Here is a 15,427-nt window from a genome sequence, read left to right on the forward strand (position 1 = left end):
TTCCACGTAAAGTAGGGCCGCCTTCACTGCCCTTCCCTCCTGAGAGCACACGGTCCAACCCGGCATGTGCAGAGAGCAGTGACCCCCAGCAACGGGAGGAAGCGGCCGACAGAAACGCTCTCATCTTCAGGTGGTCAGGAGGATCCATCAGCCGGGCCACTAAATGGGGAGTGTACCCCATTTTTCATGGAAGCATAAAACATGAGCCAACTGAAAACCACCAGCTGGAAGCACACACTCCATACAAGCCATCACACCACAGAGAGACCAGACCACATAGCACACCCATCTGAGGAGAGATGACCGCCAGGTCTGTTCCTGTTTTTCTAGAAACCAGCACAGCACAAAGTGCAAACAAATGCATTTCTCAGTAATCACTCTAAACCACCACACCTTCCGAACACTACCCACCCAAGCCAGCTCTTCTGCACCATGCAACCAGCTTCCCTCCCCAGGGCATGTTCTCCAGCCATAAATCACAGGCTGTCGGCTGTTGAGAGCAAGTCCGCCTGGCTGCCAAGCAGGAGATGCTGGTCTGAGGCCCCTGAAGGCACCACTGAGTCAAGGGCAAGAAAAGCAGCTCCACCCTAGGCCCTGGGAGAAAGGGGCCCACACCACACGGCTCAGGGGTGCCACTTACTAGCACCCAAGAATTACCCTGTGAGCTGATGAGCACTGGCACTGAGGGGCACCTCACTGCATGACGGCCCCATTCCCAGTCCCTCAGAAAGACGTGACATCACAAACGCACCAACCAGCAGACAGGATGGGGCTCAGGCAGGACAAGCTCCCCCGTTCTGTGCTCCTGAGTCCTGCCCCAGGGCAACAGAGGGGACCACGCCCCAGTATCACAGCTGTTCCTGGATGTGCACACACGAAGGGGACAAAACGTAAACAGAAAGGACCATCAGCACTGACACAACAGTTTCAGGCTGGACGCCACTCCAGAGCTTGACTGATGGTCCTTGCTGGAGCCACAGAGCCGAGCCAGGACCAAACCTTCCATGGAAGGCAACAGAGCCCAACAGCTTGGCGCCCTCTGAGTAACACCCAAGGGCGCTATACAGACGAATTCTCTTAACTCACGCTCCAGGCCCCCCTTCCCTGCAGGTCAGAGGAGAAGAACCCCACCACCTGCACCACCCTCCACCCCGACACACACACACACATACACACACACACACACACACACACTACTGGCTTGCAAAAATAAAAGGGAGGGGGAGGGCCACCACCACCCCAAGAAATGACAGTAACCTGAAACTGTACAGGGGATCACCAAGAAATACAGGAGGACAACTGGCCTGAAGGCCATGCCCACCAGACTGTGCTCAGGACCAGGCCTGAGGGAGGGGAGGGGCAAGCCAGCCCAACCAGAGGCACCTCCCACCCCAAGAAGAAGCAAGACATCTGTTCTCTCGAGAGGGTGCCTGGTTTACTTCCTCAGGACTGCATACACTAAGGGGAAAACAAAAAACTTCCAAATGTGGAAAAATTTTAGTTGTTGAAATTGAGTTTTCAATGGCTAGGATAAACAGGTGATTATTACCAGCTAGGACCCAGAATGAAAAAATACAATTCTGATAAAATACACTTATATCAAGTAAACTATAAAGGATTTTAAGTACACAAATATGTAAATAAAAATTAACTTCAAAAAGAAATGTTTAAATGATCAAAATAATCACATTAGTTTTATCTTCCCATTATGTGTTAAATCTTTTCCTAACCTAACAGTGAAATCCCAATCGTAAACACACACCTTCACAGGAGGGGAGACAGCTGGCCCGCCCCGCCCCAGTCACTGACGGCAGCTTCCTGCGTCCTGTCTGGAAGATGAGGCTGCACGGCGCACAAGAGCCCAGAGGACACTTGACGACTGTGACCTCCTGTTTTCAGATGTCAATCTGCTCATAACGACGTATTCCACCACCTTATTATTTCCCAGCTTCCTCAAATGTTCTAAACAGTCCCCGCGGAAGTCAGGATCCTAATAACAAGCTGCATTAAGATGTTCCCGTTTAAATGACCCCTCCTAGACCCTAGCGTTTGGGCTGCCTGTGGTCCTACTACACAGAGGGGCCCAGCTTTCCAGGGCAGGGGGCGGATGACTGGGAGGCCACTCGGGGTGGCCCTCGTCCAGCCCACCCACCCCAAGACAGCGTGGTCAGACTCTACCAATCATGAGCAACCACACAAAGGTACAGGCACAAGCAGGCTTTCTACCGCCCCGATACAGGAATTTCAAACACCATGTAGCAAAAAAAGCTAAAAGCTCTTCCCTTAAAAGGGTCAGAATCAGTCTGAAGGGCAGCAAAGATGCTGCCCCACCTCGACCTCCACTACGGGAAGAGCAAGCCTGAGGATGGCAAAGACCTGCAGGAACAATCTTGGAGGGAGAGCCAGACCAGTCGACTCCAGTCCCTCCCGAACATGCCCTGTTAGGACCACTTACTCAGTGCTAATGATTCTTCAGATAAAAATCAATTCTCAGTCGATTCACAAGTACCAAAAACACTGATCATACATCTCCTATTTGCCTAACAAAGTGACGTGTAAAGGATGCAAAAGGCATAATTCCTGCCACAGAAACTTAGAAATGATCAACATAAAGCCTGCAGTTCCCAGAGCAGAGGTCAGAGGAGGAGGCTGTGACACACAGGGGAGCGTCCCGAGAAGAGCTGGCTCGGACGCAGGAAGTGGCAGGGGTCGTGCTCTGGTGCCAAGCCCAGGGGGAGGAGGGGGCTCTGTGCGGAAGTGAGACAAGAGGAGACACAAGGAGGAAAGGGAGGAAGAACCTCGCCTGGGACCAGATGGGCAGAGCTGAGCCCACTGACGGCTTTGACAGGGCAGGCGACCTGGGCAGCAGAAAGCAGCATGGGACCCAGAACACCCAGAGGCGGTTGTCACTGCCCAGAGGGACCCTCCAGACTGGGCCAGCCCCTGAATGGAGGGAGGGCAGCAGCAGGCAGATGGCCGAGAGGACCCTGGACAGCGTGGAGGATGGGCCAGGGAAGCGGCCAGCACAGCCCAGGGAGCACCGGACCAGTAAAGGAGGGCGGGGCCGCGGAGACGCCTCAAGCCACCTCCCCACCTTGGGGCTCGGCCCTGGACTTAGCCTGTGAGAGCACAGCCAGCGCCAGCCAGCTTCCTCCTCTGCGGCTGGGTCTCACTCGCAACTCAGGCGGGAGGAGGGGAAAGCCACAGTGCGGAGCCTGAAGCACAGCAGGTGCACAGAACCAGGGCTCTGGGACCAAGGACAGAAACCAAGGACTAAGGTCAGTGGAGAGTCGGGCACAGACAGAGCCTGAGGGACCCCTGCGCTGGAGGGAAGGTGAGGGTGGCCAGGCAGCCAGGTAAGTGGGGGCTACGAGGTGGGGCACCACGGTGGAGGGACACTGGCCAAGCAGTCTGCATTTGTCTCACAGAGCACAGCGCTCTGTGTCTGTCTCTCATCCAAGAGGCAAAGGCACTGCGATGGCTAAGCCCCTTCCCGTGCAAGCGTGGGCCCAGGCTGGCTGCCTGCAAGCACACACCTGTCCAGCAGGACACGTCATCCCATCACACAGCAGGTGTACAAACCAGGCCGCCGGTGAACGGAGACAAGCCTCACACAGTGCGTGTTCTAACAAGACCCGTGCACTGGGCAGCCCGCCATGCATAAAACAGAGTCACGTGAGATTGAAGCAGCCTCAGAGTTGGCTGCTCCACATCTTAGACCCCCAAGGAAACTGAAGATGCCTTATTTCACCTGAATCCTATAGGAGCACATGAACATTACATAAACATCCACACCCTGAAAACGGTCACATTCAAATGGTTCTACCACGTTTTCCTCCACCGGAAACCCTGCCCCAGGCAAGTGCTATGACTAAAAAGCCCAGTTTGGTTAATTTGTCCTCTGGCCAAACAACTTTAATGAAACCACAGGGTGCCGTTTCCAAAGAATCCTGAAAGAAGAGGAATCAAAGCCACATGAGAAATGTTCTGGGTAAGCAAGTGCCTTCTCTTCAAGTTCAGGGGTGAGCTCACGCCACGCTCTGAGGCCAGAGGCCTGCTGCTTCCCTTCCACAGACGGGGGCATGGAGAGGGGCTGCCTCCGCTGGGATCTCAGGTGCTGCTGTAGGACCCGCTCCTCCCTGGGGGACAGAGCCAACCACGTCTGGAGTCTGGGGCGCGCATCCGGGGTGCAGCCTGCCCGTCCGAGGGTGCGGGCCACCTGCTCGACAGCCACCCTGACCTGGACACGAGGCTCCTCCACGTCCTTAAACCACGTGCCAAAGCAGGGCCCCCACCCTCCCCACAAGGGGCTCAGGCTGTGGGACTGTGGGCATCTGCCGTCTTCACTTCCCTGCTCTTTAATCTTGTTTGTGACTGCTTTACCCTTTAACAAGGTGTACTTGTGACAGTGACAGAACGGACAGAAGAACCCTCACTGTGAAGGGGGGACAACCCCAGCAGCTGGCAAACAGAATGGCGCGCCCCCGTCCGCTGCCCGCCCTCGGGAAGCACACAGAGCCACCTGTCAGTCAGTCTCTAATCTGAGGAGCCAGAGCGGAGACAGCATGCCTGCCAGTGTGAGCGGAGCGCAGCAAGTTCAAATGGCCACCAGCCTCAATTTTTAATATTGTGTTTCCCTTCCTTGAATTTCCTAGATTTCCATTAATCCTAATGCTTAAAGAGGGACTAAACCAAAGGGTGTTTCAAAGATCTACAGTAAAGAGGCCTTCCAATGAAATGAAGTTGCCAAACACTTATTTCCCTGCCAGAGGGTTAAAAATCATCCCTGCAAGAGGAATAGGTTTCAAGGGAAATAAAAATGAAGCGCCAGTTTCGATGGTACTCGTTACGAGTCCACCTGTTTCGCCTAACCCACACTAATGAGCAGGTGGATAGAATGAAGCCAAGTGCATCGAAGGAGGCAGACGCAATCCTGAAGCACAGCACACCTGCAGGTTTCATCATGCACAGGGGACACCCAGCCTCCCCGTTCAGGTCTGACAAGCTCATGGCGAAACCGCTCCCGCCTGGGAGAGTTCAGCACCAACACTGTCTCCTCCTGCCCAGGCGGCAGTAGCAGCAATTAAACCAAATTTCTCCTTCAAAAAACAGGAAAGGAAAGAACGTGCATGATTCCAGAAAGACCTGGGTTTTCCAGAGGAAGCACTGGGCTTCTGAAGGCTCCAGAAGGATGTGCCTGCCTTGGGAGCTGAGGGAGGGCCAGGCCTCCCCTCCCCTGGCAGGGCTCTTTCACCAGGTGATACCCTCACTGAGGGTGCATCTCCCCGACAGCTCCGGGGTGCGGCTGCCAAAGGGCCTCAGCCCCGCAGGGCTTCCTCCTCTGGGCCAACAAGCGGGCAGGGACACAGGGTTCAACTTTGCTAAACCTTTGGGAAAATCATTTTATTCCTCAGGACGAAGAGAAAATGGAGGCCTTCTCTCCTCCTGAGTGTCAAACGGGGAGATGTCCCAATAAAAAGCACTTCCCCACTCATGGCCAGTGAAGGGGCCAGCAGGAGGGCAGCAGCGGGCTTGCCAACGCCTGTGCCCCACCCGGGGAAGAAGGAACAGAACTTGGGAACAGGGTTTCCCTGGTGGCACAGTGGTTAAGAATCCGCCTGCCAATGCAGGGGACACAGGTTCCAGCCCTGGTCTGGGAAGATCCCACATGCCGCACAGCAACTAAGCCTGTGCACCACAACTACTAAGCCTCAGCTCTAGAGCCCGCGAGCCACAGCTACTGAAGCCCGGGCGCCTAGAGTCTGTGCTCTGCAACAAGAGAAGCCACCGCAGTGAGAAGTCCTCACACCGCAATGAAAAGTAGCCCCCGCTCGCCGCAACTAAAGCCCACACACAGCAATGAAAACCCACCATAGCCAAAAATAAAATAAGTTAAAATAAATTAATTTTTTAAAAAAACTTGGGAACAACCTAGTGACAAGCAGTAAGAGGATCAAAAACGTTAAAAAAAAAAAAAAAAGCACTGGCGCCCCCAGGACTCTCGCTGGTGGCCTGAACACACAGGCCTGCCGCTGCCAGTCCAGGCAGGGGTTACACAGGCCTCGCCAGCTGCACGCCCCAGGGGTGGTCACTGCTGGCTCCAGCCCCATGGTGGAGGCACCTGCGGCTCAGTTACCCTGACCTGAACACAGCAATGGCCTCTGGAGAGGCAGCTTCCAGGCCAGGGGGGCCCGGTAGGAGACCCCAGGAGCCTGTCAAGGACACAGATTCCAGACTGGGGGAAGGAGGTCTAAAGCAGGACAAAAGTGAGTCAGGAAGCAGCACCAGCGTCTAGGCGGGTCTACCCTGCAAGGCCAAGTGGACTGACAGGCTTGGCTGTGTTCGTCAGACCCTTGTTTCTCTGTGACCTAAGACTTCTCAATGTGACTCATACAAAAAACTAAGAATCCACTTACACTCAAACTTTCAAATAAACCATCTCAGCTGCATCCACCCATCCTTCACCAGGGCTGGATGCCCTGCACTACCTCCCTCCCCTGCCCGCCCAGGACCCCTGCAGCGATGGCCTGGTGACCAGGACCACCCACTCCCCTCTTGTCAACACTCAGCATCATTCCTGGCCAGCCACCTCCAGCACTGACCCCCATCATAGCAATAAAGTCCTCCTTAAGCACCTCCCCACACATGCAGCTGGAACGAGAGCCACCTACAGGCTCAGGCTGATACCTGTGTTCCATCAATATCACAGGTGCGCCAGCCATAACAATTTTTTAAAAACCTCAGAAACACAGAAAAAATATTTAAATTATTGTTAAACTGGGGCTTCCCTGGTGGCTCAGTGGTTGAGAATCCATCTGCCAATGCAGGGGACATGGGTTCGAGCCCTGGTCCAGGAAGATCCCACATGCTGCAGAGCAACAAAGCCCGTGCGCCACAGCTTCTGAGCCTGCGCTGTAGAGCCCGTGAGCCACAACTGAGCCCGCGTGATGCAGCTGCTGAGGCCCATGCGCCTAGAGCCCGTGCTCCACAACAAGAGAAGCCACTGCAATGAGAAGCCCGCGCACCACAGCGAGGAGTAGCCCCTGCTACCTGCAACTAGAGAAAGCCCGTGCACAGCAATGAAGACCCAAAGCAGCCAAAAATAAGTAAATAAATTTTAAATAAATTATTGTTAAACTTAAAAAAAAAAAACCTGTTGCTACTACTGTAGCAAGGAAATTGAAAATATATGCTCAAACAAAAACTTATATACAAAATTTCAGATCAGCGTTATTCAGAGTAACTAAGAATTCCCATACAGTGGAGTATTGACCGTAAGAAGGAACAAAGCACTGACACAGGCTACAACATGGAGGAACCGTGAACACATGATGCTAAAGGAAAGAAGCCAGACTCAAAAAGTCACACTGCACATGATTCCACTGTATGAAATGTCCAGAATAAGCAAACCCAGAGAGACAGAAAGTAGATCACTGGTTGCCAGGGGCTGGGGGATGGCAGGGGAGGAACAGGGAGGGACTGCTAATGTGTGTGGGGTTTCCTTTAGGGGTGATGAGAGTATTCTGGAATTAGACAAGTGGTGATGGTTGTACCCTGTACATATACAAAATAATCACTGAACTTATATACTTTTAAAAGGTGAATTATGCGAATTACATGTCAACTTTTTAAAAACCATTGTAAGTATAACATATCACATTTATTTACAGAATGAAAGGACACATGAATAAACAGATCACCTCATCAGACTACAGGAACATGTTTTATTTTTCCAGGTTTCTTTTTAAAACGTCTTGAGATACCCTCATCATTTAAATGCCAATCCTTCCTGAAGACAATGGCATCATAAATGAAAAGACACAGATGAGAGAACATTCTAAGTGCAGGGCAGGCAGGGAGGAGGACTGTCCTCTCCGATCCTCCCACCTCCTGTCCCTCTGCCCCAGGACATCACACCAACAGCCCCACTTCCCCCAGGCCCTCACCCTTCCTACACCCCACCAGAACCTGCAACAGCCAAGGAAAGGAGATGGGATGACACCCAAGAAGATGACATCACGCTGAGTCACGGCCCAAACGCCACCATTTAAACATAGTCCAAATGCCCTGCTCTCCTCAAAGTGGGCCCTGAGCTCTCCAGCTTCAGAGACAAGGGCAAGGACGGAATCACACCCACTGCAACGAAAGAGCAAGGACCACAAGGCCCAGGGAGGGGAGCCCTGATCCCAGAGCATCAAGTGTGGCAGCCTCCCCTCCCCTGCAGAGTTTAACCAATTAAACTCAATTGATCTTTCCTCCTAGAAAAGGCACCACCAGACAAGCAAAGCAGGCAGCCAGGAAACGGTGGGAGCTCTCAGGCCAGGGGCCAGGTCTGCGCTCAGTACAGTGGTTACAAATACCCTGAGTATCTGAACAAGACCAAATTTCAAACCACCTGCCTTATTTCCTTCAAGCTGGTTCCAATCATTTTTCTCTGTAACACATCTGAGCAGCAGGAAGCTCGAGGAGGACACGCCCCTACCTGCCTGCTGGCTCCAGCTCTGCAGGCACTGGTGCCCCCTGGCGGCGATGCGCAGGGCCACCAGTCCACCCCCTTCCCCAGAGCAGAAAGCCCATCGCTAACAATGCAGGGCCGGCACTCAGTCACAGGGCCCAGTGCAAAGCAGCAGAGAAAAGAAACCGTGTTCACTGTTCTGTCGGGGTCCAACATCTCCTCCTGTGTTCCAACCACTTCCCCACGAAACCAAGGTAAACAGGGCTTGTCCCCAGGGTTCTGACAGCCCCACAAGCTGACTGCTGACCGCCCCGCACCACTGGGACAGTGCTTACCAGGGCCTGCAGCATCCCGTCCATGGTGACGACCCCCTCGATGGTCTGGAAGGAGGAGCAGGCCAAAGTGCATAGGCTCCAGTCCAGGAAACTCGCCATCTTCTTCTGCTTAACGTCGGGCCGCGTGACAAACCTGCCAAAAGGGGACAGACAGGTAGGTGACAGCTCGAGCGAGGCCCCAGCTGCCAAGAGCTCACCCTTTCCTGGCCCACTGCCACTCTCCAACCTAAGACCCTGGCTCTCAGGTGGCAATTCCCACCACCACCTCTCTGGGGTCTCACAGAGTCCCCACCCCCACACACTTCCCACCTCCTTCCCGCCTCCTGAGCCCCCTCATCCTGAGACCCTGTGTAGCATGGGACCACCTTCACCTGAGCCCACCCACGCCCACTCTTCAGCCCAACTCTGTATCCCTTCACCTTGGGACCCCATGCTGCCACCTGCGACCTCCCTCTCTGCATCTGCCATGGGACTCCTCCCCCATCCTCTCTGCTGCACACGGCATGCAGAGCTCCAGCTGTGTCCACGGCCCCATCGTCCCCACCACAGGCGTCTGCTCAGTGCTGCACTTCTGGAGTGCTGGCTCTCGCCCACCCTCCTGTACACTGGTCTGGGCCGGCAGCCACCCTCGGGCTCCCACACCGAAGCCCAGGCCCCCTTCACTCCTCTCTAACCAGTGCACACACCATCCCCCAGCTCTCTGACTCAGGCTGAGCCCCTGCCCTCCTGGGGGAGCTTGCAGTCTTGGGGCAGAAACACAGGAAGTAGGCGAACAATGAGAAGGAAACAGTTGAGTGAGGGGAGGGCAGCAGGCGCAGGGACAGTGTCGCAGGAGGTGACCCGTGAGGACCTCTCGCTCCCCTAGCTGGCCCCACAGACCACACCCAGAGAGGGCTCGGCACCAATAGCACAGAAACACGCCAGGTGGCACTACCCTGGGGGCAGCACTCGACATGCCTGGCTCTGTCCTCTGCACCCCTGCAGGAGCCTCCTGTCCTGACCAGAAGCCCCCACAGGCCCCTCTTCCCTCAAAACAGCCACCGCCGCCCCACGCGAGATGCTCAGCCATCGCAGGGATTACACTGCGGCCATGTAGAAGGTCTCCGTGTCAGTAAAACAAAGCTGCCACGACTGTCTTCGCCCACCCCGATCAGGGTACACACCCAGAGACTTGGTCACCGAGGATTTACCAAACTTTAGGATGCTGGTTACAAAGGCGAACTCACATGCCACCCCCGCCGGCCAAGAAGTTGCGTTACGGCGGGTCTGAGAAGAGGGCCCAGGAATTTCATAAAATCTGCACCTCAGAGTGATCATCTAAAATGGATAACTGGTATTATATACCCTATCTCAATGTCCTTGGCCCTGTTTAAAACCCCTTGATTCTGGAGGGGGTCACACCTACAGTGACCTGATCCTCAGCCTGAAGACAACAGCCGGCTGGCACTCACCCTGCATGTGGGCAGGCACAGCACCTGCAGTGGGGTGGCCCTCAGGACAGGCGAGGTCACAGGCACAGAACGGCCCACAGGGCTGGTAAGCGGCCCTGCTGGGACCCAAAGCCCAACTTGGAGACGTGAGTCACAGCCCAGCCACTCAGGGGCCACGCACCCTGCTTCCTCCACCCACTCATCTGCTGAGCAGGCAGGAGGCTGATGTTCTGTGTGCAGCCTGTAGCGGCCAACTTCCATTCCTGGGCAAAATCACACAAGGTGAGTTTCCAAATTACAGTAAAAACCTAAGGCTCCTTTGAAAGATTTAAGCAAATAGGTTATTTTATATTTTTTATTTTTCTCTCTAAAAAAGAAAATGTTATGTTCGCAGCAGAGGTCCAAAAGTACAGATAAGCAAAAATGGAAAATACCTATCCCACAGATGTAACACACAGAACGAGACCCTTCTACACAAACTGAAAGATCTCTGAATCCTACACTTCCTTCCCTTTTAGGAAAAGTTACATCACAGACTACATCTACTTTCAATGTGGAACTCAGCTAACATGTGCAGGTGTTTAGAGACCCCACTGTCTTTCTCTCAGGAAGGTAATCTCCACAAGAGTGATCAGCAAAACCTTAACTACAGGACTAGACCTACCAGAGGGACAAAGGGCAAAACACCAGTGGGACACATTGCTGCTCCGGACCCTTGTCAGTACTGTTACCACAGAGTATCTGGTCTGAGAGTGAAACAGTACGGGTGAAGTGACAAACCCTACTTCATGTAAGAACTTACTTTGTGTGTGTTTTTAAATTAATTAATGGAAAAGTTAAATATTCACAAAATGGTGATAGAATTTAGTTACCTGTAAGAAGGAAAAAAATCTATCATATATCCTATACCAAAAGAAATTCCAAATGGATTAATAATTCTATATTAAACAATAAAAAGGTAGAAAAATATAAATGATTCTTTGTAAAATCTCTTAATAGGGTAAGCCTTCAAGCATAAAAGTAAAAATAACTAAATAAATAAAAGGGAAAAAGTTACTATTTTGACATTAGAATTAAAACTTTAATCCAAAGAAGAAAGTAAAAGGCTACCAACCCACTGGAGGAAGTATCACACCCTCCTCTAGCTAACATCCTTCACAGAGAAAGCTCATACTACTGGAGAAAAAGCACCGAGAAGCCCACAGATATTAGAAATCAGGTCACTACACGGGACATACGATGTCTGAAATAAGACTAATGTGTAAAAGCTCACCAGCGATCAGTGAAATACAAACTAAATGTTAGTAATAAACAAAACAATGCACAATCCAACGGGGGGAAGAGGGTTGTTCTTGAGGCTGCCCGTGACTGCAGAAGTCCTGAAAACACGCTCCCAAGAGTTACCCAGCGACAGGTGTATAGACTCAACAATGTCCTTGTGTCCTGTGACTCAGAAGTCCACCTCTAGGGGCCTGGCCTAAGAAAATAATCCCAAATACCAAAACAGGTTTACACCCAAAGCTAGTCATTACGTCATTGCTTATAAGAGGAAGGACGTGAGAAAGCTGGTCAGAGTAACTAAAAACAGTGGAATCTAAAGGAGCCATTTAATCAACGGTAACGTGAAATTAAGTGAAAAAGCAGGTGCTAACTCAAAGAGATTGTGCTGTGCAAACTCCATACAATAACAGCACAGAAAAACACCAAAAAAATACAACACGTGTATTGTGTATTATAATTATAGACGTGTGGGGTTTTCCTAATTTTCTATGTTCCAAAATTTCCAACTTTTCTACTTGGAGCATACCTTGATTTTACAGTTAGATTAAAAATATCTTTTTAAAATTAATGTAATCAATACGAATAAAGGCATATCTTTCCATGGAAGAGTTTCTGTAACATAACACGCATATCCACACGTCTTGGCGTAAATGTAACATCGAAGTTACAGAAAACGCAGCTGATGTTTAAAGGTTCCAGTTAATGAAAGGAAATAGGTGCGGCTCCAGAACTGCACATGGTAAGAGGAAGCAATCAAAGCTGACGGCAGAGAGAGTAAGACAGGCAGCTCCCTCGTGAAATATCAGAAAACAGATGCCAGTGGGGACAAAGGCCACAGGTGACCACCCTTCACACCCAGGGCCTCACTGTTAACAACCCACCAAAAAAGACAGAAATATGCGAGTCAGAACCTGTCCGTGAGGTGGGATACTCAGAGCAGCTCTAGGACCTGAGGGCATCCGCCCTCTCTAGAACTGAGGAAAACTGGCTGCATCTACAACCTGGCAAACCGGCAGGAGCTGGGTGGAAAACGGGCCTCAACCTCACGAACACTTGGTCGTCCAACCACTAGATGGCGGGGGAGCATCCCTCCAGCAGTGGACAGGCAGCCAGGGTCTCCAGCTGCCGCCTTTCTGGAGGACACCAGGGAGGGAAGAAGGGTTTAGGGTTTCACCTCCCCCACCCCACAGGTGCAATACTCCACCAGGTCAAGCTCAGCAGAACTCTACCAAACCCTCAGTACTGCTGGTAATAAAAGATAATAAACAATAAAGATGTTTCATTTAACAAATTTAGTAAACATTTGTAAGATCACATGCAGTGTTGCTAAATATGGGGAAAAGGAGACTTCCGACTGGCTCAACCTTTCCAGTAGCTGCATTTAAAACCCCTAGAATGTTCATTCCACTAGGAATTCATTCCTAAGAACCAATCAGAAATCAAACAAACTCATACAAAAGATCAGACTTGTGGTTGCCAGAGGCAGGGGTGGGGAAGGGGGAACTGGAGGAAGGCAGTCAAAAAGGTACCAATTTCCAGCTGTAAGATAAATAAGTACTAGGTCTGTAACGTACACCATGATAAATATATTGAACACTGCTGTATGTTATCCATGAAAGCTGCTGAGAGTAAATCCTGGGGGGAGAGGCAATAAAGGGGTACGGGGAAAAGGGATTATTATGAGATTATATGAAATCATGTGTGCGAAACTTTTGAAAGTTGTAAAGCAGTTTAGAATTTAAAGAATCTTTCATTCAATTTTAAAAAAGGAGAGTAAATCCTAAGGGTTGTCATCCCAAGGGAAGAAATATTTTTCTGTATCTTTAATTTTGTATCTATATAAGAGATGATGGATGTTCACTAAGCCTACTGTGATAATCATCTTATGATGTATGTAAGTCAAATCATCATGCTGCACACCTTAAACGTGCACAGTGCTGGATGTCAATTATATCTCAATAAAATTGGAAGGGGGACTTCCCTGGTGGCACAGTGGTTAAGAATCCGCCTGCCAGTGCAGGGGACACGGGTTCGACCCCTGGTCTGGGAAGATCCCAGATGCCGCGGAGCAACTAAACCCGTGTGCCACAACTACTGAGCCCGTGCACCACAACTACTGAAGCCCACAGGCCTAGAGCCCATGCTCTACAGCAAGAGAAGCCACCACAATGAGAAGCCCACGCACCGCAACAATGAGTAGCCCCTGCTCACCACAAAACTAGAGAAAAGCCTGCGCACAGCAACGAAGACTCAACGCAGCCAAAAATAAATAAATACAAAAAAAATAAAAACTGGAAAGAGAAAATACAGCCAATCAGAACAGTACAAAGTTTCATGTAGAGTGTCCCAGGCGGCGCTAATTTTACTAACAAAAAGTCCACACATACAGTGGGGTTGGAGGAAGAATAGATCACACCATAATTGCATCTGGAAGACTGACCAAAGCTCCACGCCTGCCTGCCAGCACCTGAAACAACCCTGCAAGTGTACCCATGGGCCACAGACCAACATGCCCATGGGCAGTGGGGGACAAAGGACAGAGCAGTTACATCTCTGGGGATGACAGTACATGTGAGTTTTATTTTGTACTTTTTTACTTTTCTTTATTTTCCTGAGCACACATGATTACTTTCACAGTTAGAAAGAAAGCCACGCTTTTCCATTCCTTGTCAAAACCATGAGAAGCCTCTGTCAGTGAGTTTCTCCTCCCCCAGGGTAAGCATCGCAGGCGAGCTCAGGTGTTTCCTTCCTCACTCCTAAAATCAGCTTCTCGCATTTAGGCTCTGCCCTCTGGTTTAGCCAGTACTTTCACAAATACCTCACCAATGTCCCCAACTGCCCCATAAATCAAGCATGTCTCTTCCCGCCTTGTGCAAGGTCATGGCTACACACCTAAGAGAAGGTGACCCTGAAGGAGGCGCTGCCCTGTTTTCCCGATCAAAACATCCAAAAGCTTTTAGAGCCAATTTTTAACTTTCACAAATGTAGAGGGGAAAAAAAGCCAAATTTTCTAACTCGTTTATGCTATATACATACTTTAAATCACATGTCATGAAGAAGATTAATTTAGAAAAACTGCTTTCTTCCATTCTCACATTTCATGAAACAAGTCTACTCAGCTTTCACATGTGTCTTTGACACTTTTTTGGAGACTCCAGGCCCTGCTGCCTGGGTCATCTTACCCAGCTCATCAGATAAACCCATCTTTGCCTGTTTCAGGCACAGCCTGTTGTTTTTCGTTAACACGGGATGTTTGGGGATTTTTATCCCAAGCCACAATGATGCAATCACAGCCCATGATCTCCACAAACCATGGTGTGGACTGCTTTCTAAGTGACTTCCAAAGGCTCTTCTAACTGCCACCCCCCCCTCCCCCAGAGGGGAGGCCTGGCCCCGGCGAAACTGCTACACCTGTTCTAAATCTGCGCTCCCTTGACGGGCCCACGAGCTCCTAACCCAGCGTCAGGTGACCCTGAGCCCCTAACCAGCACTGTCAGTGATCACATCAGGTTCAGAGGTTTCCTGCACCCAAACAGCATTGGGTTCCCTCAAGGAAAGCAGCAGAGTCCTCAGGACAGCAAAGACTTCCCCAAGCCTATCATCCCAACATCCTCTCTGATGACAACAGACACACACAGTAACAGACAGTAAACCTTCTCAGAAAGCACTTACTTGGACACGAGGACAGCAGCTGCGTCTTGGGCCTTGTCGCTGACGACCAGGTAGGACTACAAGGAAGCGTAAAGGACAGGCACCATTAAACACACGATGTAGACCTCAGGGACCCACTCAGCCACCTGGTCCCACACTCAGCAGCTCCACAAGAGCCCAGGCTCACGGACAGAGGCCAGATTCCAAAGCTGCACGAACCACTCATAACGTGAACTCAGGGCTGCAGCTGCCACATGTGTGCTCACCCTCAGGGA

At 51.1% G+C, this 15,427-nt stretch overlaps 1 protein-coding gene across 2 annotated transcripts in view; it reads right to left on the reverse strand.

Annotated features, from left to right (window-relative positions):
- The window catches only part of TBCD (tubulin folding cofactor D), a 184,312-nt gene that overhangs the window by 146,642 nt on the left and 22,243 nt on the right, over positions 1-15,427 (reverse strand). For both annotated transcript variants that reach the window (XM_029210935.1, XM_029210934.1), the window contains exons 6-7: positions 15,174-15,229; positions 8,791-8,923 (exon numbers count right to left, since the gene is read on the reverse strand). In XM_029210935.1, coding sequence (XP_029066768.1) covers positions 8,791-8,923; positions 15,174-15,229 — 189 coding nt within the window. The remainder of the gene's footprint in view (positions 1-8,790; positions 8,924-15,173; positions 15,230-15,427) is intronic.

This window comes from Monodon monoceros, unplaced genomic scaffold, assembly GCF_005190385.1.
Source record: "Monodon monoceros isolate NGI ecotype Baffin Bay Population unplaced genomic scaffold, NGI_Narwhal_1 Super_Scaffold_9, whole genome shotgun sequence".
Classification (NCBI taxonomy): Eukaryota; Metazoa; Chordata; class Mammalia; order Artiodactyla; family Monodontidae; genus Monodon; species Monodon monoceros.